The following is a 25045-nucleotide window of genomic DNA, read 5'->3' as shown; positions in this document are numbered from 1 at the left end:
TTTTTTTTTTTTTTTTTTTTTTTTTTTTTTTTTTTTTAGTAGAGTTTCCTTCATGTTTCTTCTGCTTGGGATTTACTTTCATCAAATTTGAAAAAATCCTGGGCCACTATTTTAATTTTTCTTTTTCTCCTGTCCTTCAGGGACCTAATTACAGAAAGATTAGGCCACTGAATTCTTTCCAGTGTATTGATACACTGTTCTTTTTTGTCTTTCAGGTTTTTTTTTCTCTCAGTATTTTATCTTGGATAATTCCTGTTATTATATTTCAAGTTTACTGATCTCTTTTGCAGTGTTTGATCTACTCTTAATCTTATAAAATTTATTTTCCTCTGTAGAAATTGAATATGTCTTTTTATATTCACCATTTCTCTATGTTAATGCTAATGTTTTCTTCTTCCTTCTCAAACACAAGGTTTAAGGTTTTAGTACATTTTTGACATCTTTATCTATTTATTGTATCATCTGATACAATTGTTTGTATCATCTGACAAATTGTTTCTTTTCTTTTTCTTCTTCTGTTTTCTTTTTTTGGTTGAGATTTCCAGCTTATTTGCATAAATTTTAAAAAACAAAGAATGTTTACATATACTTCTGAATAGATTTTGTTCAGTTTAGGGCAATGAAATATACATTTTATAAACATTGAAAACTTCAGTATTAAAAATGTGTGCTTCAATTACATAGAAATTATATTTTTTCATACAATTTTATTCTCTTGGAACAATGAGACAGTGAACTTTGAAGTCAAATATATTAGACTTCAAAATACAGTTTTACTAAAGACTTTAGGAAATTAAGCAAGTCATCTTACCTCTATGAATTTTGATCATCTCATATGTAAAATTAAGACTCACATATGTACCTCATAGACACTAAAAACATTAAATTAGATGTTACTTTAAGGCACCTTTTGTGATGTATAGAACATTGATGTATAGAACTTTTTTAATTTAAAAAAATGTTTTTAATAAAAAATATTGTCCCTTTGGTAGATGTTTATTCTGATGTGTACTGATTCTATACAAATGAGATAATACCCATGCACCTATATGCAATTTGGTGATATATCTAAATATATACATAATTATAATAATTTTATAATATTTTAATAAAATATCAGTAAGGCTATTATTATTAAGGCATTCATTATCGCTCCAATCTCATTAACCTAAGACCTTGAGTAAATACATATGGATTCACTTAAAATGCAAAAATTCAATTCTAGATGCCTCATTTCTGTAATGTCAGGCAATTGGATATTTATCAATCTAGCTTTTAGACTAAACATTTTTCTCATCTAAATGCTTAACATTGGGGTGCCTGGGTGTCTCAGTGGGTTAAAGCCTCTGCTTTCGGCTCAGGTCATGAACCCAGGGTCCTGGGATCGAGCCCTGCATTGGGATCTCTGTGCAGCAAGGAGACTGCTTTCCTTCCTCTCTCTCTGCCTGCCTTTCTGCCTACTTGTGATCTCTGTCTGTCAAATAAATTAAAATAAATAAATAAATAAATAAAATGCTTAACATCATCAGACACAGTCAGAAAAGAGTACGTATATTCATACACCGATTTAGACTCCAATTTGTTCTCACATAACAAAGGTTAGAATGGAATAGTGGCAGTTTAAAAGTGAGAGATTTCTTAATGTAGAAGATTGCTTTGGTAGTTAATTTATTTTGCATAATAAGACTGGATGATAAAAGATAAAGTTAAAATAACTTTGAAGATAAAATTCCTAGAGACATTCTCAACTTATATGTAATATTGATTGCCTTGATATATATGACATATAAGTGATTTATATACATATACATTTATATACATTATATGCATTCAAACTGATTTTATTTAGCCAACCTTAACCTAATAACAAATTAAGTAATGAAATCCAAGAAGAATATGATAAGGACTTGTAATCAAGTTAGAAAACATGAAATTGACTACAGTGCAAATGTTTATCTTGGCTAATGAAACTATGATATTTTTTTTTAAAAGATTTTATTTATTAATTTGACAGAGAGAAATCACAAGTAGACAGAGAGGCAGCCAGAGAGAGAGAGAGGGAAGCAGGCTCTCTGCTGAGCAGAGAGCCCGATGCGGGACTCGATCCCAGGACTCTGAGATCATGACCTGAGCCGAAGGCAGCGGCTTAACCCACTGAGCCACCCAGGCGCCCCACTGAGCCACCCAGGCGCCCCGAAACTATGATAATTAAATGCTGTTACTGATCAGAAATATTTGAACAATTGCTTACATTTTAGAAATGGGTTAGCACATTTCGTCAGCTTATGGCTAGATCATTGTACATAGTTCTTGACTAATTTTCTTTTTATCACACAATTTTATTCTTTAGTAACCAAGAACCAGCCTAATGTCATTTCTAACAAAGAATGTTATTTAGCTAACTTCAGAACTGTACCACTTCTGAGAAATTTACATTAAACTCAGATGGTGTTAATTTGGAAAATCATTTTGGTTTTGGGAATACACTATTTAAAATAGTGTTATTGGGGGCCTGGGTGGCTCAGTAGTTTAAGCCTCTGCCTTTGGCTCAGGTCATGATCTCAGGGGTCCTGGCCACCACATCTGGCTTTCTGCTCAGCAGGGAGCCTGCTTCCTTCTCTCTCTCTGCTTGCTGCTCTGCCTACTTGTGAGCTCTCTCTGTCAAATAAGTAAATAAAATCTTTAAAAAATAAAATAAAATATAATAGCATTATCAAGGTAAGGGGGGATTAAAGAGTACACTTATCATCATGAGCACTGAGTTATGTATGGAACTGCTGAATCGCTCTCTTGTATAATTGAAACTGGAAAAATAGTGCATTATATGTGTATTGAGTATATATTTAGGGGTAGCATTGCTCAGTCATAGGCATTCATATGTTCAATCTTAGTAGATATTGTCCAGCAAGTTTCCAAAAGAAAAAAAAAGTTAGAATTCACTTTGGAAAATTGTTCATTTCAGCTAAAGTTGAACATATTCAATCATTGTGATCTAAAAAAAAAAAAAAAAAAAAGAAAAGAAAAAAAAAAAGAAAATCTACACCTGACATTCAAATGTGCATCAGAAGACAAAGAATATTAATGGAAACATTGGCTAAATTAGCTAAAACCATAAAGAATCTAAATGTCAACATTAGAAGGGGTACATACAGTGGCATGTTTATATTGGAATACTCCGTGGCAATGAAAAATGCTACACACAAAATCACGAAGGGGTCTCACTGATATAATGTTGAGAGAAAGAAACCGTACACAAGATTAAATACTTTATGGTTCCGTTTATAACATGCTCAAAAGCAGCAAACTAATCTTAGATGCTAAAAGTTAGAATAAATAGCAGTCACTGCGAGGGATAATGGTTAGATTGTAGGTTCTGAGCAGTGGTTAGATTAAGCTGTACCTTTAGGAATCGTGTACTTACGCATACCATATTTCAATAAAATATGTTGAAAAACTAATACGCCAGCTGTTGGAAAGTTTCCTTATTTCGGGTGAAAAAAATGGGTCAAGAAAGAAGAGTGGGGAAGGAATTCCATTCTTTGCTCCATCCTTTGTCACTCATTCTCTTTCCTAAATTGAGTGTTCCAATGCCAGGACCTTGCCAGCTCAGCTCCTGAATTCGCAGGTTGGCAACCATCTGGGGCTCCTCCCGCTTGGAGGCGGGTAAGGATGGAACTCTGTAGGGGCGCGAGTGAAAGAGAGGACTCAAATCCCTTCCAATTCCACACATTTCAGTAGGAAATGCAGAAACAAGAGCAAAGCTGTGGAAAGAGCAAAGTGCCCGCCGCGGGTCTGCTATTCCCACGGTCTCAGCTGCGGTTCGCTGGGCAGCGGCAGGAGGACTTCCTCCCCTCCCCGCGAACTGTCGGGCAGGTACTTTTATTAATTCCGGAGGGAGAAATCTTTGTTCACAGCAGGATTGTTCTCCGCTAGCTATAAAGGAAAATAAACCACTAAGGATTAGAACAAAGACGCAAATGCTTTGCCTTTTTCTGTTTTTAAATTTAGAGCCTGTACGCGCCGGTGTGCCGCTTCCAGAAGTGAAGCACCTGAGCGTGGACAGACTTCTCACCAAGGCCCGGTCCTCTTTGGGACGTGGCAGTGTGACTTGCTCTCCCCAGGCAGTAAACTTGCCCCTGTGAGAGGGAAATTGATTAAGCCCAAGTGTGTGGTGCACTTGTCAGGGCATCAGGGCGCATGGAAACTCCAGTGGACTCTCCCGGAAAGGAGAACATGCCCCCCAAATCTCTTTGCAACCTCTCCGAGAGCGCAGAGGTGAATCCGGGCGACTTGGTCCCCGGAGTGTCGGAGAGAGACTTCCTGCCATCCTCCGACGGGACCCGCGCCAAGTTCGTGATCCGCTGCGTGATCCCGTGCCTCTACCTGCTCATCATCACGGTGGGCTTGCTGGGCAACATCCTGCTGGTGAAGATCTTTATCACCAACAGCGCCATGAGGAGCGTCCCCAACATCTTCATCTCTAATCTGGCCGCCGGGGACTTGCTGCTGCTGCTCACCTGCGTCCCAGTGGATGCCTCGCGTTACTTCTTTGACGAGTGGATGTTCGGGAAAGTGGGCTGCAAACTGATCCCGGTGATTCAGCTCACCTCCGTGGGGGTTTCCGTGTTCACTCTCACTGCCCTCAGCGCCGACAGGTGAGGGTGCAGGTGGTGGTGGTGTGGCCTGGAAAAGAGGTGGAGAGGGGGAGGAGGGCCCCTTGGCGGGGGGGTTAGGGGGTGAGGGGGTTGGAATGGCTGGGGATGGGCAAGGAGAGAAGGAGAGTGTACCTGGGAATTAGAATAAAAGGAGTTAAAACGGACTGAGCTGTGAAGCTTGAAAAAAATGTATATAACAAAATTATTACTTTTAAGATATTCAACATTGCATTAGTTTGAAAGTAGTTTTAAAAGTGCATATTCTGGTCTTCCTCCTCCCCTGCACACACTTTGGAAAGCTTTATTATCTATTTTGTAGAAATGCTTGGAATAATTGGGCAACAGTGAAACTACCATGTAGAAGCTCTTCTTGTGTGCCCAAATTAATAACCTGATAGGTAAGAATGTCTGACTTAATATTAGGGAAATGTTTGATTTTGAGGTTTTTCAAATATGGGGAAATATCATTTACACTCATTAACTAACTTCTGTTATTTATTTGAAGTCAAACAACTACAATAGTAAGTGCTCTTTAGACAGATGACTACACATTTTTGTTTTAATATCTCAAGTCAACTGTTTTCCCCCCTCACTCCCAACAGGTAGGTACCAAATTTTAGTGTCTTAAAATGGTGCTGTAAAAATAGATTTTTGATATCAAAACTGCTTTTCACATATTTTAATTGTGGGGAAGTGACCATTATTCTACCTTGCAGATCAGCTAAGTTCAACTGTGTCATTCTCTAGGTGAAGATACTGAGGCCCAGGGAATGTAAATTTCACTGGCAGAACAGAGAGAAGAATCCAGGTCAGCTGACTCGTGGTTCAGTGCCCCTACCTCAGTCTCTCTATGATCATGCTTTCAGGCATTTAAGCAGAAAGGATGTCTGGATGAGGATGGTGATGGAATGTCCAATTAGGCAACTGTACGTGGAACCCTGGTCTAATTCCCTTGTGGATAGGATATGGACTTATGCTATTTAGGCAAACAATTGGATGATTAAGTTGTTTACTCTCCTCTTCTTTAATTTACATCGTGTTATTAATGGAAAATAAGTCCATCTAAATTTCTTGGTATTGGGCGCCTGGGTGGCTCAGTGAGTTAAGCCGCTGCCTTCGGCTCAGGTCATGATCTCAGGGTCCTGGGATCGAGTCCCACATCGGGCTCTCTGCTCAGCGGGGAGCCTGCTTCCCTCTCTCTCTCTCCCTCTCTGCCTGCCTCTCCGTCTACTTGTAATTTCTCTCTGTCAAATAAATAAATAAAATCTTAAAAAAAAAATCCACAGAAATCTCTTTAAAAAAAAATAAATTTCTTGGTATTTGCAATAATACCCCTCCATCACTCTGGCATTGAAGAGCTCTTCTTCACTGAGGGAAAGACAATGGTCACTGGGGAGTTGAGAGCTCCTATCTTTTTAAACCAAATATTATTGACTTTTTGGGTTGTGTCATATTCTTTTTAAAATCACATTCCTATAAAAATAGGTGCCTTTGGGTAGATTATGCACCTCATCTTGCTAATAGGACACCATTTCTATTACCTTTTATGAAGTTTCCCTTGACTCCTATAATTAAAATGTGACTTTTTCATTTAGCTGCCCTTCCTTATCGGATCTATTTTAATTAGAAAGTTAAAAAAGTTACTTAATGATTAGAATAAAAGTTAATGAATAGCTATCATTACAATAGTTAAAATTACTATCATTGTGCTTTTATTTCCATAAGTAGCAAGATCCAAGGCTTGAGTACATTTCATGCCATTTTTCTCAACCTATTATCATGGAGACCCGCAGGTAAATTGGCTCTGACTGAGCTGAGAGAACATGCTATTCCTCACGTACTTACTGACTTTTTCAGTTTGTTATGTGTGGCAGTACTCTGCAAATGAAGCACAACAACTTATACTAAGGACAATAGAAAGTGGGTTACCTTTTCTACTTGGTCCAGGTTCTACTTTGCCTTTTAGTGCTTGTTTGGGAAATATAAACTAAGTAACTGAAATCACTAGTGATGAAATGACCCATACATTCCAATATTCAATTAAAGTGGTTTGGAAATGTTTTGCTGGATATTGTCTACATGTGTACTTTTCTTCCAGAACATAGTAATCACATGTTGATAAGTACTTCATCTCCTCATATTTTATTTAAACAAATGTTATGATTTCCTGTACAATTTGATTATAAATAGAATACTAATCTCCCTTAGCACTGTACTTTCTGTGTGTGAGTTTATTACCCTCACAACATTATGAATTAGGTATTAATATTATTACCATTTTAAACTAAAGAAAACTAAGTCTTGAAATTAAGCAACACTTTCGTGATCTGATAATGAGATGGATCTAGCATTTGAGATCAGTTCAAAGCCCATACTCTTCACATTAAGCCATGTTATTGCTTTGCTTTTTTTTTTTTTTAAAGATTTTATTTACTTATTTGACAGAGATCACAAATAGGCAGAGAAACAGGCAGAGAGAGAGGAGGAAGCAGACTCCCTGCTTGAGCAGAGAACCCGATGCGGGGCTCGATCCCAGGACCCTGAGATCATGACCTGAGCTGAAAGGCAAAGGTTTTAACCCTCTGAGCCATCCAGGCGCGCCTGTTATTGCTTTTCTAATCGTAAGAAATTATTAATGATCTTTCCTACTAATAGTAGGAAAAATTCAGTTTGAAACAAAGCACCCAAGAGTAAAAAAGGAAAAATGATTGCAAAAGCTGATTTATTAGATTCAACAAAGGCAACAGAACATCATAAATGCGATTGTAAAATAAATGTCTCAAAATTAAAGAGTAGTTGTAGCAACAGGAACACTAAACAAAGAAAAAATAGAAAACACATACACACAAAACTCAAAACCCTGTTAGTAGGGTTTTTTTTTTTTTTTTTAAGATTTTATTTATTTATTTGACAGAGAGAGTGAGCACAGGCAGATAGAGTGACAGGCAGAGGCAGAGAGAGAAGCAGGCTCCCTGCTGAGCAAGGAGCCTGATGTGGGATTCGATGTGGGACTCGATGTGGGACTCCATCCCAGGAGGCTGGGATCATGACCTGAGCCGAAGGCAGCCGCCTAACCAACTGAGCCACCCAGGCATCCCCTGTTAGTAGGGTTTTTAAACAAGTTTTAAATTCAGTTGTTTGTTAAATCAAATATCTTGTTTTCATGAGATGGCTTGAATGTCTTGCTTAAGAAAAGAGAGAGAGTTTAGAAGTAGAGATCACAGTGATGTAGAAAAAGGAAGAGGAAGATAATTCTATTTCAGAAAGCATACTGGAATGTGATGTGGACTTCAGTGTTCTAGAGCAGAGACTGACATAAGAAATATAATTCTTATAAATCTACCTTGGGGCCTAAATCACCTTGATCACTAGGGCCAAAGGGTTGTGTGGGTGACACTTTTGGTACTCAAAATTATTATCCTTGGCTTTCCAAACTTTTATGAGAAGTTTCAACTGATTCATCCTTTAGAAAATTCCTTTCTGCTCACTGTAGATGTGCCTCAGAGCTGTATCACAGCCAGAGTGTGTCAAGGAGATAACAGTGTGATCCAGGAGGGTGAGAGTGGTGACTTTTGTTTGGTTTCTACTTTTATCTTGATGAATTTTTTTGTATTTTGGAAATGTACTTGTTTGCTTGCTCATATGGCTGACATTGTAGATCTCTCCTTCACTCTCTAATACAGTAGCTTCATTTCCAAGCTTAGAATGTAATTTCTTTGATTCTTGAAGACCTTTTGGCCTCTAAAAGGCCCTAATTAAAGTGCAAATAGCTTTTAAGAATGAGTTCTTTTTCTTTTACAGGAAAAATTTCTCAGATTCCTCGTGCCAAATTGCAAACTTTATAATTTTATGTATTTACAAATGTAAAACTAGACAATTCTTATTCATTTTTTACGTGTTAACTAAAATGCATTTATAAATTAAATATTAAAAATCTATAAAATAATAAAGGTGAGATTAATATTAATTTAATGTATTGGATTATGTTGTTTTTCTAATATTAAATAGCCAATATTGGATTGAAAGCAAAAGTAATTTTGCACCAAATCTGACTAAAGTGTTAAAATATTCATGATTTCAAACTTCTGTTTGCTTGTTGAAATAATCAGATATAATTTCATAACTGAGCTGGTTCTGTTAGGTATGAACCTTGAATCATTAACATTATTTGGATATTTTACCAATGCAAACAGATATTCTCTTCAGTATAATTATTTGTTAAAATAGTGGAACAGATCAAATGTAGGCTCTGGATCTATACTCCCTAGGCTGTAAGAAACATTTTTAGTGGTCTCAATCCAGTGATGGGGCAGGGGAGGGGGCTGGAGGAGGGGGAGGAATGCCATAATCTGTTTGCTGGGACCAAAACTCAGATACTCATTAACCAGTTAGCCCGGCCTGCAGATGCTTTCTCCTTTGGTCTGGAGCCCTGGGTAGCATGTGATCCTTCGGTCTGGAGTCCTGGGTAGCATGTGAGAAGGCTTTCTTCTCTGCACTGACATTATATATTTCTTAGTGTATTTCTAAACTCTTCTGGAGAGTTCAGATTCCCTACTTGCCCTGATAACCCATTTTATCAGAGTGAGGGCTTTCTTTTGTTTGTCAAGTTGTTCCAAAAGAATTTAAGGGAGCTTAAAAATAAAGATACAAACAACATACAACAGAAATAAAAATGGGAGGAAACCCAGGTAGAGGAAAAATAAAAAGTTGAAGACTATATGGTGACTTATACTACCACAAAATGTGAGTCAAATGTTTGTCTGCAAGCTTTCTGGCTGCCAATGTAAAAAGGACATATTTTTTCCATTACAAGTGCTCAATGTTATTTTTATGTAGTCATAAAACAGGATAAATTATAACCTACATTTAATTTATTGGTTTTTAATTTGAATATGTACTTTTTTGTTAAACAATAGTTGTTATATTTGACTCCAATAAGTCAAATGCTTCTATCTTATATCCTTTTTCTCTTCTCTAAAGAAGAGAAAGACTCTAAATACCACATTGGAGGTACTGGATAATTTTTACATTATTCACACTATTGCCATAATTTATACATGACTTTATAGTTTTTGAAGATTATTTTGAAGCTATTTATCCACCTTGATCTGAAATGTTTGGGACACGCTACAAATAAGAAGGAACGCACCAGGCATGTGAATGCTAGTCCTGCATTTGTTAGGTTCAAATGTTCTAGTTGGAGAAGATGATAAAATAGTGCAAAACACGTGCTCATAATGCAGTTATTTTCTTCATTTGCAAATTAAGAATAATGTCTTCAACTGTAGGACTGAGGGACTATAGCTAGGATCCTATTATTTCCCTACCTGCATTTTGAGTAGAGAAAGACCAAAAGAGGAAAAGGGACACTTGTATTGGTGAGGCAGCTGGGTGATGAGTTCTGTCTGTGGGGGTCTACTCATCCTGCTACTCCATGTTGCAACATCTCAGACAAGTCTTTCAGTTAATAATTTATACTGATTCTGTTTGGCCCACTTCTCAGTGGAAATAAAGAGGCTCTAAGATGTACCTGTCAGTCTTTTGCCTGTAATGTTACGTTTAAATAGGGGCCCATCTGCTCTGGCTGAGCCAAGAGGTCAGACAATGAGGTTCAACAACACTTTCCTTATTATTATTTGTCCCAGACTTGCAGTTCCTGTTTATGTATTCCAGGAATGAAAATAACAATATACTTTAGCTCTTCCAGTTGCTGATTCCTCAGGAGGGTTGACCAGACTCCAAGGTCTTTAAAGATTTTTTTTTATTTTCTCATTTTCAAGTTCTTTTTTTTTTTTAAAAAAATATTAAAATGAGTATAGTTGATATACAATGTTATATTAGTTTTAGGTGTATAACATAGTGAGTCAACTTCTCTATTATTCTATGCTCATCACAAGTGTAGCTACCATCAGTCACAATGTAACACTATTATGATAACATTGATTATGTTTCCTATGCCCTTCCTCTTATTCTTATGACATTCACCATGTAATGGAAGCTTGTATCTGCCACCCTCCTTCACCCATTTTCTCATCCCCTCACCTCCCTTCCCTTTGGCAACCATTAGCTCATTTTCTGTATTTGTAGATCTGCTTCTACTTTTTTATTGTTTTATTCATTTGTTTTGCTTTTTGGGATTCACACATGAAAGAAATCATATGGTATTTATCTTTCTCAATCTGACTTATTTCTCATAGCATAATATCTTCTATGTCCATCCATGTTGTCACAAATGGCATGATCTCATCCTTTATTGTGGTTGTATAATATTCCATTCAATAAGTTCTTACTTAAAGTTTTTTAGTTAATCCTGACTTGTTTATTTATTGCATTTCTAGAAAAGTTGATGTTGGTGTGAGGTGTAGACAGATGATTCTCTTCTGGAAAGAGTTGATTCAATATTCAGTACAAGATATATGCTATATTTGTGTATTTACTTTCCATTATTATGTTCACTTTTGAATCAATATATAGATTTTAGATAACATTTATGTAGCCAGTAGATTATTTTTAGCTCTATGGAGAACTCTACCCATATCCCAAATATACTGACAACTGGCATTTGGAAAGTTCATTTATTTATTTTCTATACAAAATGATACATATCTTCATTACATTTCCTTTTTTTATTGTTGTTTTTGTTCCTGTATTATTATTTGTTTTTGTATGATCAATGTTATTTTCAGTTTTAATCCAGGCTCCAAAGTGATGAACCAGTTTAATACTGCTAGGTTCAAACTTAATGAGCTGTCTCTTAACTTATTTTTTTTTTTTAAAGATTTTTATTTTTATTTTTATTTATTTGACAGAGAGAGATCACAGTAGATAGAGAGACAGGCAGAGAGAGAGAGAGGGAAGCAGGCTCCCCGCTGAGCAGAGAGCCCGATGCGGGACTCGATCCCAGGACCCTGAGATCATGACCTGAGCCGAAGGCAGCGGCTTAATTCACTGAGCCACCCAGGCGCCCCTTAACTTATTGTTTTAATTACTGATACAGAATACTCATTGTTATTAGGTTCATGGTCTATCTTTGTGAATGCCACTATTTACTGAGGTTCTGGGCAGTATTTTCTATTTCCAGTTACTCATGGATCTTCAATGGGAACAAAAATAAATGCTAACCATTTATTTATCCCTAGCCTTTCCCTTGATTTATCTATTTGCCATTAGGTTTTGATTTTTGTCTTCTGCAGATTTTCATTAAGAATATTTTTTCAACTTTCAGTGTAGACCTTCTTTACTTTTATTGTTTGTGGAAATTTGGGGGGAATATTTCGAAAATGAAAATTTTTAATAATTGTGATTTACTTTAAATTAATTTTTGGAAGGCTGCATAGTATTCCATTGTGTATATATACTACATCTTCTTGATCCATTCATCTGTTGATGGACATCTAGGTTCTTTCCACAGTTTGGCTATTGTGGACATTGCTGCTATAAACATTCGGGTGCACGTGCCCCTTTGGATCACTACGTTTGTAGCTTTAGGGTAAATACCCAATAGTGCAATTGCTGGGTCATAGGGCAGTTCTATTTTCAACATTTTGAGGAACCTCCATGCTGTTTTCCAGAGTGGCTGCACCAGCTTGCATTCCCACCAACAGTGTAGGAGGGTTCCCCTTTCTCCGCATCCTCGCCAGCATCTGTCATTTCCTGACTTGTTGATTTTAGCCATTCTGACTGGTATGAGGTGATATCTCATTGTGGTTTTGATTTGTATTTCCCTGATGCCCAGTGATATGGAGCACTTTTTCATGTGTCTGTTGGCCATCTGGATGTCTTCTTTGCAGAAATGTCTGTTCATGTCCTCTGCCCATTTCTTGATTGGATTATTTGTTCTTTGGGTGTTGAGTTTGATAAGTTCTTTATAGATTCTGGACACTAGTCCTTTATCTGATATGTCGTTTGCAAATATCTTCTCCCATTCTGTCAGTTGTCTTTTGATTTTGTTAACTGTTTCCTTTGCTGTGCAAAAGCTTTTGATCTTGATGAAATCCCAATAGTTCATTTTTGCCCTTGCTTCCCTTGCCACAATGGAATACTATGCAGCCATCAAAAGAAATGAAATCTTGCCATTTGTGACAACATGGATGGAACTAGAGCGTATCATGCTTAGCGAAATAAGTCAAGCAGAGAAAGACAACTATCATATGATCTCCCTGATATGAGGAAGTGGTGATGCAACATGGGGGCTTAAGTGGGTAGGAGAAGAATCAATGAAGCAAGATGGGATTGGGAGGGAGACAAACCATAAGTGACTCTTAATCTCACAAAACAAACTGAGGGTTGCCTGGGGGGAGGGGGTTTGGGAGAAGGGGGTGGGATTATGGACATTGGGGAGGGTATGTGCTTTGGTGAGTGCTGTGAAGTGTGTGAACCTGGTGATTCATAGACCTGTACCCCTGGGGATAAAAATATATGTTTATAAAAAATAAAAAATTAAAAAAAATTAATTTTTGGAAGAGAATCACATTTTAAGGGACAACCAAGCATTAAACATCTCACGAGAAACCAGTTTTAGATTATTAGACCATGGCCTAGAGATGACTGTAAGTATTTACATTGATTTGATGAAAATGCAGTTTTTAGAAATGACTCAAGAAATATGAAATGGGGGCACCTGTGTGGCTCAGATAATTGTCTGCCTTCAGCTCAGGTCATGATCCCAAGGTCCCGGGATCAAGCCCCATGTCATTTGGATCCCTGCTCAGTAGAGAGCCTCCTGCTCCCTCTTCCTCTGCCAGCTGCCCTGTCTGCCTGTGCTCTCTTTCTCTGTTAAATAAATAAATAAATAAATAAATAAATAAAATCTTTAAAAAGATATGAAATGTTACTTGCTAGTACTATTTAGGCTTAGTTTCTCCCATAAAAAATGATCATTAAATTGAGAAAACGTGCTTACAGACATGTCATCTTTCCACTTAAAAATACCACTGACTTTCAAAGAACAAGGCAGTCAAATGTCTAAAAATTAGTAGCATAGACAAAGCATTTAGTTTTTCAGTTGTATCTGCAATGTGCAATAAACTGAAAAAATATATAGACTCTGAAGTCACAAGATAGTCTTGTGTGAATCCTGAGTCATCTGTATACTGGCTATCATTTCAACCTCATTTGATCCCTTAATCTCAATGATCTTTTCTGTTAAATGGGTACTTAAATTAATTTTACTGCACAGGATTATTTTGTGAAATGACATAATTAATATGAAAGCATTTTTAAATAGTATGTAGCTGTATAACTACTTATACTATGTCAACTATGTGTCAGGATGACAAATAACTCATTCATTCAAACCAATGTGTATTCACATATGCAGTTAATTATTAGATAATAGGCACTGAAGTGGAGAACAAAATGGGCCTATTGAAAAATTAATGTAAATGAGCTCTCTACCTTCTATAGGCCTTCTCCAATTCCTTTAATCATAGACTGGCTAGCTCCAACCTGTTGCCTTCACTAACATGATTTGTCATTGTCATTCTTCTTCTGACACTTTCATATGTCATTTAAATTATACACTTAAAAAAAAAGATTTTATTTATTTATTTGACCCATAGAAAGAGGTCACAAGTAGGCAGAAAGTCAGGCAGAGGGAGAGGGGGAAGCAGGCTCCCCGCTGAGCAGAGAGCCCGATATGGGGCTCGATTCCAGGACTCTGAGATCATGACCTGAGCCGAAGGCGGAGGCTTAACCCACTGAGCCTCACAGGTGCCCCTTAAATCATACACTTTAATGGGTTAAAAACAAAATAATTGGTGGGGGGAAGCATAAAGAACAATGGAATTGCTGAGCCTCTGTAATTGAATCTGGTATCTCTCTTCCTTTCCAAAGTCACAGCCCACTTCCATTACATTATTTTTAAAAAGATTATTGTTTTAGATATTCTGTTCTATGATCTTGAATAGATAATTTTAAACAATAAATTTATTAATTTTATTCACAATAAGCTTTACTGCTACAAGCTATAAATATGTTTAAAACGTGTGGACTGGGTGGGTGTCATATGCAACGAATGAATCACTGAACATTATATCAAAAACTAATGATATACTATATGTTGGCTAATGGAATTTAAATTAAAAAAATAATGAAACATGATGTGAGGCATTTGAATGGTTTGGTTGGGTAAGTGGTTGACTCTTGATTTTGGCTGAGGTCATGATCTCAGGGTCCTTGGGTGGAGCCCTGTGGTTAGGCTCCATGCTCAGCAGGGAGTCTGCTTGAGTATTCCCTCTTCCTCTCCCTCTGCCCTTCCCCTGCTTACATGTGCATGCTCTCTCTTTCTCTCTCAAACAAACAAATAGATCTTAAAAAAAAAAAAAAGAATGAAAGAAAGAAAGAAGGCAAGCATGATGTGACATATTGTAAAGGGCATGCCTCTAATTCTTAACACTGAACTTTCACTGGATTCCCAATACTCTCCACTGATGAATGCGTGTCTTTTGCATCAGGCAAGTTCATGGGGATCATGTGGAAAATGCTCATGGCCACAGTCAATCTTTTTATATTTTTTTTAATTAAAGATTTTATTTATTTAGTTGACAGAGAGAGATCACAAGTAGGCAGAGAGGCAGGCAGAGAGAGTGAGAGGGAAGCAGGCTCCCTGCTGAGCAGAGAGCCCGATGCGGGACTCAATCCCAGGACCCTGAGATCATGACCTGAGCCGAAGGCAGCGGCTTAACCCACTGAGCCACCCAGGTGCCCTCACAGTCAATCTTCTTAAAAGGTGGTTTCTTAAAACTGATTTATATTTAGAATCATTTGAAAATCTTAGTAAAATGCAGAAACTCACATTTTTACATCCTAGAGACTCTGTGCCAGTAAGTCTGGGGAGAAACCCAATACTGTTTTCAGCTCTAGGTGATTCTGAATAAATTGATCTAGCTTGGGCATCACTGGACTAGACTACATATCCATCTCTAACATCTATTCTCCCCTTAATGTGATAACCAAAGACCACCCCACTCTACCAAAACTACTTTAAAAAAGTGATCTCCTTGCTGCTCAGACCACATTTCCTTATTAGTTCAACAAATGTTCACTGAGAAATTACTATGGGTCAGGCACTGTGTTTTGCACTTTAGATACAACAGTAAGCAAAAGGAGGTTTCTGTTTTTATTTTTAGAGGTATTTGACACGAAGGGTCTTTATTTTTTGAAATTTTCTTTCTCTTGCTTCCACAGTATCTTTCTTTCCATTGTCAGATTGTTCACATTTAAACTCTTTTCTGGCCTCTAATGAAAGAAGGATAAGGAAAAAAAAAGAAACTATGGATAATGCAACTAGTAGGTTTACAGAAATGTGTAGATGGAGACACTGAGATATTGAGATGACTATTTTTTGTTACATATGTTGTAATATGATTATATTCCATTACCCTTTACATTAAATTTAGACTATACACAGATATGATAAGTGTAAGATTCAAAACAAAAATTAATGAAGAAACCTATCTGTTTATTAATATTTAATACATGAGGGGCACCGGGGTAGCTCAGATGGTTAAACATCCGTCTTTGGCTCAGGTCATGGGCACCCAGCTCAGCGCAGAGTCTGAGACTATCTGAAAGAAAAAAAATTGTTTTTCACACATGTGTTATGCTACTAAATTTAATGATATAGTTTGCATACTGAGGGACGGTTTCATTCCTACATTTTTATAAATATTTAAAGGAAGGATGATTAAAAATGTCCTTACTAATTTGTGCTGTATTGCTTGACTTTTTATCCTTTCAAAGATGTATGTACATAAAACATTGATGTAAAACTTACTCTCTGACAATTATGTGATATTTAAATACTAATAATAACACTTCAGTAATCTGTTGTAAACTGTGATTTCTGGCTTTAGAGAACTGACAGTACTCCCCCTTTCCATTGCACATATGTCATTTAGGGAAAGATCCAAAGTCTATTTCCCTTCCTTGCAGGACATGACCAGTAATCGACCCTGTTGGAAAGGCCTTTTCTACCCATGTCTTATATTCCCACAAGGTTTCTTACTTCTAAATCAAGAATTCTAGATCTGTTGCTAGTTCTACTATGACAATCTTGTCAGAATGAAAGAGTTATAACTTTCATTCCTCTTCACAGTTTCCCTAACATGCTTTATGTTTATGTGGTTAGATGTGCGGTGGGAATAAAGGTAGGGGAGTGATGCTTGTTTTCCTCCCACTCCTCATTTTTTTTTTTAAATTTTACTTATTTATTTCAGAGAGAGAGAGAGAGATAGGGGCAGAGGCAGAGGGAAAGCGAGAAGCAGACTCCCCACTGAGCAGGGAGCCTGATGCTGGGCTCTATCGTAGGACCCTGACATCATCACCTGAGTCAAAGGCAGATGCTTAACCGACTGAGCCACCCAAGCACTCCTAACTTTCCTCTTTTTTAAATCTACAAAGGAAAGTTCGAAATATTCTTTGAGTTTTCTGATAATCTAACAAGGAAAGCTAGTTAATTGATCAATTTTTAGTAATCATCACCACTCCCCAAAACTTCTCTGGTCTTTTCTCATCTCCTCCATGTATAAAAGAATTTACCGTCAGCTTTTTGTACTTTGATCTTAAATATTAATTGGAAGGTAGTAGATATCTAGCTTTTTAGGAGAAATTCTAGCATAAAGAAACCAAACAAATAAAAGTCTTTGAATGTATTAGTTAGTTAGTTTGTTTGTTTTGGTTTACTATCTATTTTAATTATATTTCCATGAATTTCAAGAACAGCTTGCAATTAATATAAAAAAAGCAGTGCCTGGGTGGCTCAGTGGTTTGGGCCTCTGCCTTTGGCTCAGGATCCTGGGATGGAGCCCTGGGTAGGGCTCTCTGCTCAGCAGGGAGTGAGCCTGCTCCTCCCCACCCCCACCTGCCTCTCTGCCTGCTTGTGATCTCTGCCTGTCAATAATAATAAATAAATAAACAAAATCTTAAATAAAAATTAAAAAAAAAAAAAGCAAAGAGGGACAACTGAGCATACAAAAAGAAAAAAATGGATTCACAATGAAAATACAGTTACTGGACTCTGTGAAGGGAACAGTACTCCCCTTTCCATTATATGTATATCATTTAGGGAAAGATCCAGAGTGTATTTCCCTTCCTTGCACGATACATGACCAGTAATTGACCCTGTTGGAAAGGCCTTCTGTACCCAGGTCTTATACTCCCACTAGGTTTCTTACTTCTAAATAGTTTTGGATTTTACTATGACAAAATTTTTTTTTTTTTTGCTTGAAACTTTGGAGAAGTTGTGTTGTTATTATTAGCTATTATTGAAATTATATGAGAAAGAGACATGAAAAATTTTTTTTTCTGAAATAGTTCCATAGACATATAATAAGAATTTATATTCATAAGAATAGTATACTGTGCAAAAGAGTGATTTGAAAACTAGGAATAACTTCTAGAAATTAAAAATATGATAGCAGAAATTTAAGAAGTCAGAAGAAAGAATGAAAGCTAAAGCTAATAAAGTATCTTAGAAAGTAAAACCAAAAAGAAGATGGAGATGAGCTGATTAAAATAAAAGACTAAGAGAGATTCAAGCACTGGGACTCCAATTATCCAATAAGGTAGTGGAAGAACTTTTTTTTTAAAAAGTAAATTCAGGAACATGGAAAATTATACAAATAGAACTGATCAAGTAGCAACTATAGGTAAGTCAGAGACATTTTTAAGAAAGAAAACATATTACTTAATCTTGCAGTGTGAGATACTTCTCTAGTAATAATAAGAGTATAGTGACTACTTTATAAACATTTAATATAGCATACTAAATCAGGCAGTTGACAATGTGAGGAATAAAGGTGAAATAAGAGAGAAAAATCTTCAAATTCCATAACAGGATATTGAAAGCAAATGTCTATAATATTTATTTCAAGAGACAGTGTCAGAAGGACATTTCTTAGACATATGAAGGTAATGATGTGAAATTGGTTCAACCCAGGAGCAGGACCTGAAATGAAATCAGGAGCTACTATTTTTCTTTATAGGCTTGTAGTGCTTTCTGATTAAAAACAAAAACAAAAACAGAACAAAACAAAAACCTCTTTGAATAGATTAATCTAAAAAAAAAAAAATAACCAGAAAAAAACCCCAGCTCATTCTAGTTACTGATTGTAATTCTTCTTTTAGTTGCTTAAGAACATCCAGTTAAGCCGAATGGGGAGGGAACACATGCCTACTGTCTTCTGCCATGTGCAAAGTCTGGGTAAAATAAATGCATTACGTATGCTACTTTATTTAATTTGCTGTCAAGGCCCTTTGCTGTTGTTCTACTTTAAAATTTATATGTTTCTTGTTATACATGGGAAGACTCTAGATAAAAATATGGATCTTCTCATATTGAGGGCCTGGGAATAACATTTGATACAAATTAGGAAGGAGAAAGAGAGGCTCCCTTCAGGCTGGGAGCTGTTCCTCTTCTGCAGGCAATGGGAAACAGCTTCAGAGGACCTCAGAAGATCTTACCTGCTTATCATGGTTCTTGAAATATTCTGAATTTTTTAGAACACCAGACTAAATCAAATATAAATAAGGAGAATGTACAGAGTCATGGAATGGTTAATATCTGCTAATTGGCAGTCACGGTAATAGACGCTCTCTCCTTTTTTTATAAAAAAAAACATTGAGAGAAATGTTTTTATCTCCACCTTATAGATAAAGAAGATCTTAAGTGATTTTCCAAAGGATATCAGAGATAAGACAATGGCTCAGATTTGTTTGACTAAAATCACTTTTTACCATATCATGTTACCTTCTAGGTTTACTGGAGCTGAAATATTTTCAGAAAAAAATATAATTTGATGTCCACACATGATTTTGGTTTGTTTGTATTATTATTACCCTAAAGTGTGTGACTGAGTTCGCCGTTTGGATTGTTTAAGCCCTGTGTCCTGGAGTGTGGTTCCTTTTACCATTATGATGCTTTTAAATAGGAAGAGAGGATTTCATGAGGTCTCCACATAAAATAAATTTGAGCTGCAAAGAGACAGACTGTTATTTCAGCTTCAGTTCTTACAGTTCTTATGATTGAATTATGGCAGAAATCCCTGTTTAGATTAGTCTGTAAGATTTACTGATGTCCTCAGGAAAAATTGGGAGACTCAGGCTCAAAAGCTGAAGGAGAGTATCGAGATAGAACTTAGTAACATTATTTTGTAGTCATTTTGTAATTTAGGTTTGTTGTATATTATAGCCATTTTGGTAATGATAACTTTTTTTAATGTAATAATTTAAATACAAATATTCAATAAATTATTGATTTAGAATAAGACTTGTGAAAGAGGTAAGCAAATTAATGCAATTTGGGGAATGATTGTTTAAAATCTTTCCCTTTCTCTTTCCTGTCTTCTGTGCTAATAAGCAGTGGAATGATTTGCAGACAGACAAACAGCGGAGATACGAAGTCTTCCATATACTACAAAACAGCTAGCGAGTAATGGAATATTAGCAAGTAGCATCTCCTCCCTCCTCTCCCCACCTACCTCCTTTCCTTCCTCTCTCTTTCTCCTTTTCTTTACATTTTTCTTCTAAGAGAGTGATGTGAGGCGTGTTTTCTTTCCAGGTACAGAGCCATTGTCAACCCCATGGACATCCAGACATCCGGGGCGGTGCTGTGGACCTGCGTGAAGGCAGCGGGGATCTGGGTGATCTCCCTGCTGCTGGCGCTTCCAGAAGCCGTGTTTTCAGAAGTGACGCGCATTGATAGCTTGGAAAATGGCAACTTCACCGCGTGTATACCTTACCCTCAGACGGATGAATTACCCCCAAAGATTCATTCAGTGCTCATCTTCTTGGTCTATTTTCTCATTCCACTGGCTATTATTAGCGTTTATTATTATCATATTGCAAAGACCTTAATTAAAAGTGCACATAATCTTCCTGGAGAATACAATGAACATACTAAAAAACAGGTAAGCTTGGTAGGGGTGTGTGTGTGTGTTCCCGGTGTGTGTGTTCCGGGTGTGTGGGTCAGATGCCTTAGCTGCTATGTTCTGTTCTGTTTCATGGGTTCTCAGTACTGTGAAAGATTAGAAAAGGGTCACAGTGCACTGCATTTGCATTAGCCTGGACTAGAAGGGATGGTGTGCCCGGAGGAGGAGGGGAGGCACCTCAGATATGTGGCCATGTTACAGCTCTGTAGAGGTCCAGTGAAGTCCAGCTTATCTGCCATCTGGGCCTGGAGCTGTTAAAACTTAATGTCTTTGAAGGCTTTTCCTTACCTGTAAATGTTAATGCATAAAAACAACATAAACCAGAAAATTAAAATTTCAAGTATAAATTTATTTAATTATTGTCTCTCCTCGCATTAGCCCATTAAGGATGACAGAAAATCTGGGAGAAGGATTCATCAGGAAAGGACTGTAGGACACGGTCTGGGAACTGGGGTTGCTGTTTGGGTAGGATGCCAGAATAGGGCTGTGGGAACAGAAGGCAGAGAACAAGGGTGAGAGTGATCCAGAGGTGGCTGGCGCTGAAGTCATATTTTCTTTAACTCAACTTTATAGCTTGTCCTATAAAAATCATAGGCTAATTTAAAAATTACAGATGTACCTTACGCAGTCTTTCTTCCTTAAGGAATATACAGAGAAGCTAACTTAAGGTAAAACAAATTGTGTTAATCCACAGATAGCTGGAAATACGGTCTAGTGGGACAGAGTTTCAAATGATGCTTTTATGGACTCTCAGAGAGGAAATTCTTCCAAAGGATTTTGTAGGTACAGGGAGGTTTAGTTAGGTCTTCACCAATTTTAAGGCATGTTGAATGGCAGATCATTAAAATTTGCTAGGTTGTAAATGGAGCCACGGACTGGGGTGGTGCACGCTTCAACAACAGCAGAATCTTGAGAGAGTTCTTGCATGGAAGGTGACCTCTATTTATTGATGACCATCAACATCAGAGATCCAACTTCTTTAAAAGCCAAAAAATCAACCATCACTAAAGTAATTATAGATAAGTTAATACGTTTATTATCTAAATATCTAGCATCATTGAAACAAAAAAAATTTCAGGTCATGGGCTCAATGCACTTTTTCCTTTGCCCTCTGATCCAATTTGTTTATCAATTGGAGTATTTGAGTTTTTGCTTTGGTTTCTAAAATTGAGTTCCTCTTACCCTCCCACCTCCACTTTTGTTTTTTTAAATGTCCTTAGTTCTGCCTTATTTTTGTGAATTTCTCTATTAGGACTTATAAACTCTGGCTGGGTAGCTAGGCTTGTTATCAGCTATGAAGGAATCTCAATGCCAATAGCCTACCTGTGCATTTGAGTCTCTAAGTACATGCTGTCCTAAGATTGTTCCACCCATATTCCACCTGCTAGGGTGGACACTGCTTCATAACCTAAATTTCACAGTTGAGTTTCTTAATATTCCCAGGTTGCTTAACTCATACCACTAGGATACATCTGGGGTTCCACATTTCTTTCCTCCTCTTTACTGCATCTTTATTTGCTTTCCCGGTTCACACTCACTACGGTTTTCTTTGGCATATTCTAATTCACTATCAATAGTTTTAGCTCAGGAAATATCATTTTGCCTACTATCAATACCCTTTGATAAATTAAGTTTTCACATTCATGTTGCCTCATTTAAATATTTAAGGAAGCAAGACAAATATGAGCTAAACCTTGAACTCTAGATGTTAGAAAATGATTTTTAGATTAAAAAGATTTATTTCCAATACTTGAATTTTGTCTGTCACATTCCTGAAGGCTTTCTTATAAAACAGTAAATGCAGTATCTGAAGTTTAAGAAAAGAAAGAAAATATCTTTTTATTTTTAAAGGTAATCTAACATAGTAATACTTATAGGATTGATCGTTATGTCAGAAGGTTTTGATTTATGTAAGTGAGAAGTTTAAATCTCAAGGTTAGGTTTTTTGTTTTTTTTTTTTTTGTGGAATAGGGATTTAAAAAGTCATGCTGTATTTCAATTACCTTGATTAAAACAAATCTAATTTTAAGTATATTTTGTGGTTCATTAATTTAATGGATTTAACACAAACTCATGATTTATATTAAAGTGAACACAGAAGACTAAGCAAGAGGAAAGTAGTTAAGAATTAGAATTTTTATGCGTCACATTTTAACATGAGGACATAGGCTATTTATTAATAGTTTATCATCTAGTCTTGTAGAGGCTGTCAAATATTTTTAGATGAAAGGGTATAGTGACCAAAATAGGCTTTGTCAAACTGTTGAAATCATCACTTTATTGAGGAAAATAATTTTTGTGTTTTTAGATGCATTTGCATGCCATGGTAAATTTTACTTTTTGCACCATGATAGTTTTGCGTGTGGGTGGTTCCATTTTCATTTTAACCAGTGGAACTGTTTCCTTGTATTTGCAGATGGAGACACGGAAGCGCCTGGCTAAAATTGTGCTAGTCTTCGTGGGCTGCTTTGTCTTCTGTTGGTTTCCAAATCACATTCTCTACATGTATAGGTCTTTCAATTATAATGAGATTGACCCATCTCTAGGCCACATGATTGTCACCTTAGTTGCCCGTGTTCTGAGCTTTTGCAATTCTTGTGTCAATCCATTTGCTCTTTATCTACTCAGTGAAAGCTTCAGGAGGCATTTCAACAGCCAGCTCTGCTGTGGGAGGAAGTCCTATCAAGAGGGATCAACCAGCTACCTTCCCAGCTCTTCTGCAGTGCGTATGACATCTCTGAAAAGCAATGCTAAAAACATGATGACCAATTCAGTTTTACTAAATGGACACAGCATGAAGCAGGAAATGGCATTGTGATTTGAGCTATTCAATTCACTATGTGAACTGAACTTACTCACCTTTCTATCTCCACTGAGCAGAGCAGAAAGAAACAACTTCCTCATTCTTACTATTGCTCAGCTAATTCATGAGGTGATTTCATGATTGACTCAGAAAAGGCAAGACAAACACAGCTAGCATTCTCTTCTGAACAGGACTTTAAATTACATTGAAAAATATATACATCTCACATTAAAAGTCATCAAGATGCAGTTCTACATGTGTATAAATTAGTATTGCTTCAGAATTTAAGCTGTTGTTAGAGCCAACTCTAATGTATTTATCTTAAATTTGTTTTATCTTGAAGCATGAAATGAATTCCTATATTGACTTGATGATTCAGTGAGGGTAATAGTCAAACTCCTATTATTTGAAATACAATATTATATTATAAACAAATTTCTTGGTGAATTTTATTCATAAGCAGTGCATGTATTTATCTCCTTTGTTTAAATAAAATAGAAAATTCAAAAGGTAGAGCTTAATCACAAGTCCATTATACTTATTTATTATGATTCTTTGTGTGATTAATCATAATTTATAGAGATAGCTTATGTCTGTAACTTTTAGGTGCGTGATTAAAGATATCAGGACATTTGATTATGAATAGTAAAATAGATATCATATGCATATGGTTGATTTTACATTATGAGTGTGAAATAGTTATCATATGTTCTAAAACTGTATCTTAGAAAATGGCATGGTCATTTTTGTATACATTGCTAAGTCCCTCAATATGTAGAAGTTTCTATATGAATACAATAAGATTAGTGCAATTCTGGGGAGTTCAATTTGACAAGTGTATGAAATCTCATTTAAGCACATTTACTCTGCATAGTACCAGTTTTTTCTGAATAAATATTTTAGATATTTCACCAAAATGCAAACATGGTCTTGATTAAATTCTAAAAGCCACCCCTTCTTAGATTTGTATCTATAAGTCTAACATTTGAATTAATGTATTTTGTACCATTTCTCTTTTTGAATTTGGTAAATGGAAAACTCTGTTAATATATTAAGCTCTTTCCTAAACACCCCTAAGCCATACTATTTAAGATATGAAATATTCAATTGTAAGCAGCAATGGGAAAAATAAACACCAGCAAATTGTCTATGGTGGTCAATAATAATAATGGTAATGAACATTAATCAAGGGTTTTTCCTGTTCTAGGCATAATCCTAAAGCTTTATCATTTTTATTTATCTAATTTAATATTCAGTATAAACCCGAACATACAAAAGAGAAAGATCAAATTTTTGCAAATTTTGAACAATTATATCCAATCACATATTGTCAGGGCACTAAACTTAGACTTTATTCACTTCATGATAAATTCATCTCTGAAATATGTCCTCTCATTATCCTTATTTTATAGATTAGAAAATTGAGATCAGAACTATTAAGGAAGTTATTAAAGAGGACTTTCACAGCCTTGTGTGCAAGGTGAGATCTAAATCCAGATGCTTCACCACAGTGCATGCACCATTATCCCAAAACAATCCACAGAGTTGTAATTCTCTTCTATCTCGATTAGTTGTCTTTAACCTTTGCAAAACTTGTTGCTCTACTCACCACAAAGGTGCAGAATATTACACACAAATTATTCATGGACTCTGAGTGT

At 36.3% G+C, this 25045-nt stretch overlaps 1 protein-coding gene across 1 annotated transcript; it reads left to right on the top strand.

Annotated features, from left to right (window-relative positions):
* The first annotated feature begins 4233 nt into the window (after positions 1–4233).
* Positions 4234–23402, top strand: NMBR (neuromedin B receptor). The gene is made up of 3 exons (XM_059399193.1): positions 4234–4655; positions 20215–20563; positions 23001–23402. Exons 1-3 carry the CDS (start codon positions 4234–4236, stop codon positions 23400–23402), a joined length of 1173 nt encoding a protein of 390 aa, XP_059255176.1.
* The last annotated feature ends 1643 nt before the right edge of the window (positions 23403–25045 follow it).

This window comes from Mustela nigripes, chromosome 5 (genome assembly GCF_022355385.1).
Source record: "Mustela nigripes isolate SB6536 chromosome 5, MUSNIG.SB6536, whole genome shotgun sequence".
Taxonomy (NCBI): domain Eukaryota; kingdom Metazoa; phylum Chordata; class Mammalia; order Carnivora; family Mustelidae; genus Mustela; species Mustela nigripes.
Note: the sequence above shows the minus strand (reverse complement) of the source record. Positions and strands in the feature narration are given on the sequence as shown.

Coding starts and splice junctions, on each gene's coding strand:
- NMBR (XM_059399193.1), top strand. CDS start 4,234: ATGCCCCCCAAATCTCTTTGCAACCTCTCCGAGAGCGCAGAGGTGAAT. Junction 4,656..20,214: donor ACTGCCCTCAGCGCCGACAG/GTGAGGGTGCAG, acceptor TTTTCTTTCCAG/GTACAGAGCCATTGTCAACC. Junction 20,564..23,000: donor ATGAACATACTAAAAAACAG/GTAAGCTTGGTA, acceptor TTGTATTTGCAG/ATGGAGACACGGAAGCGCCT.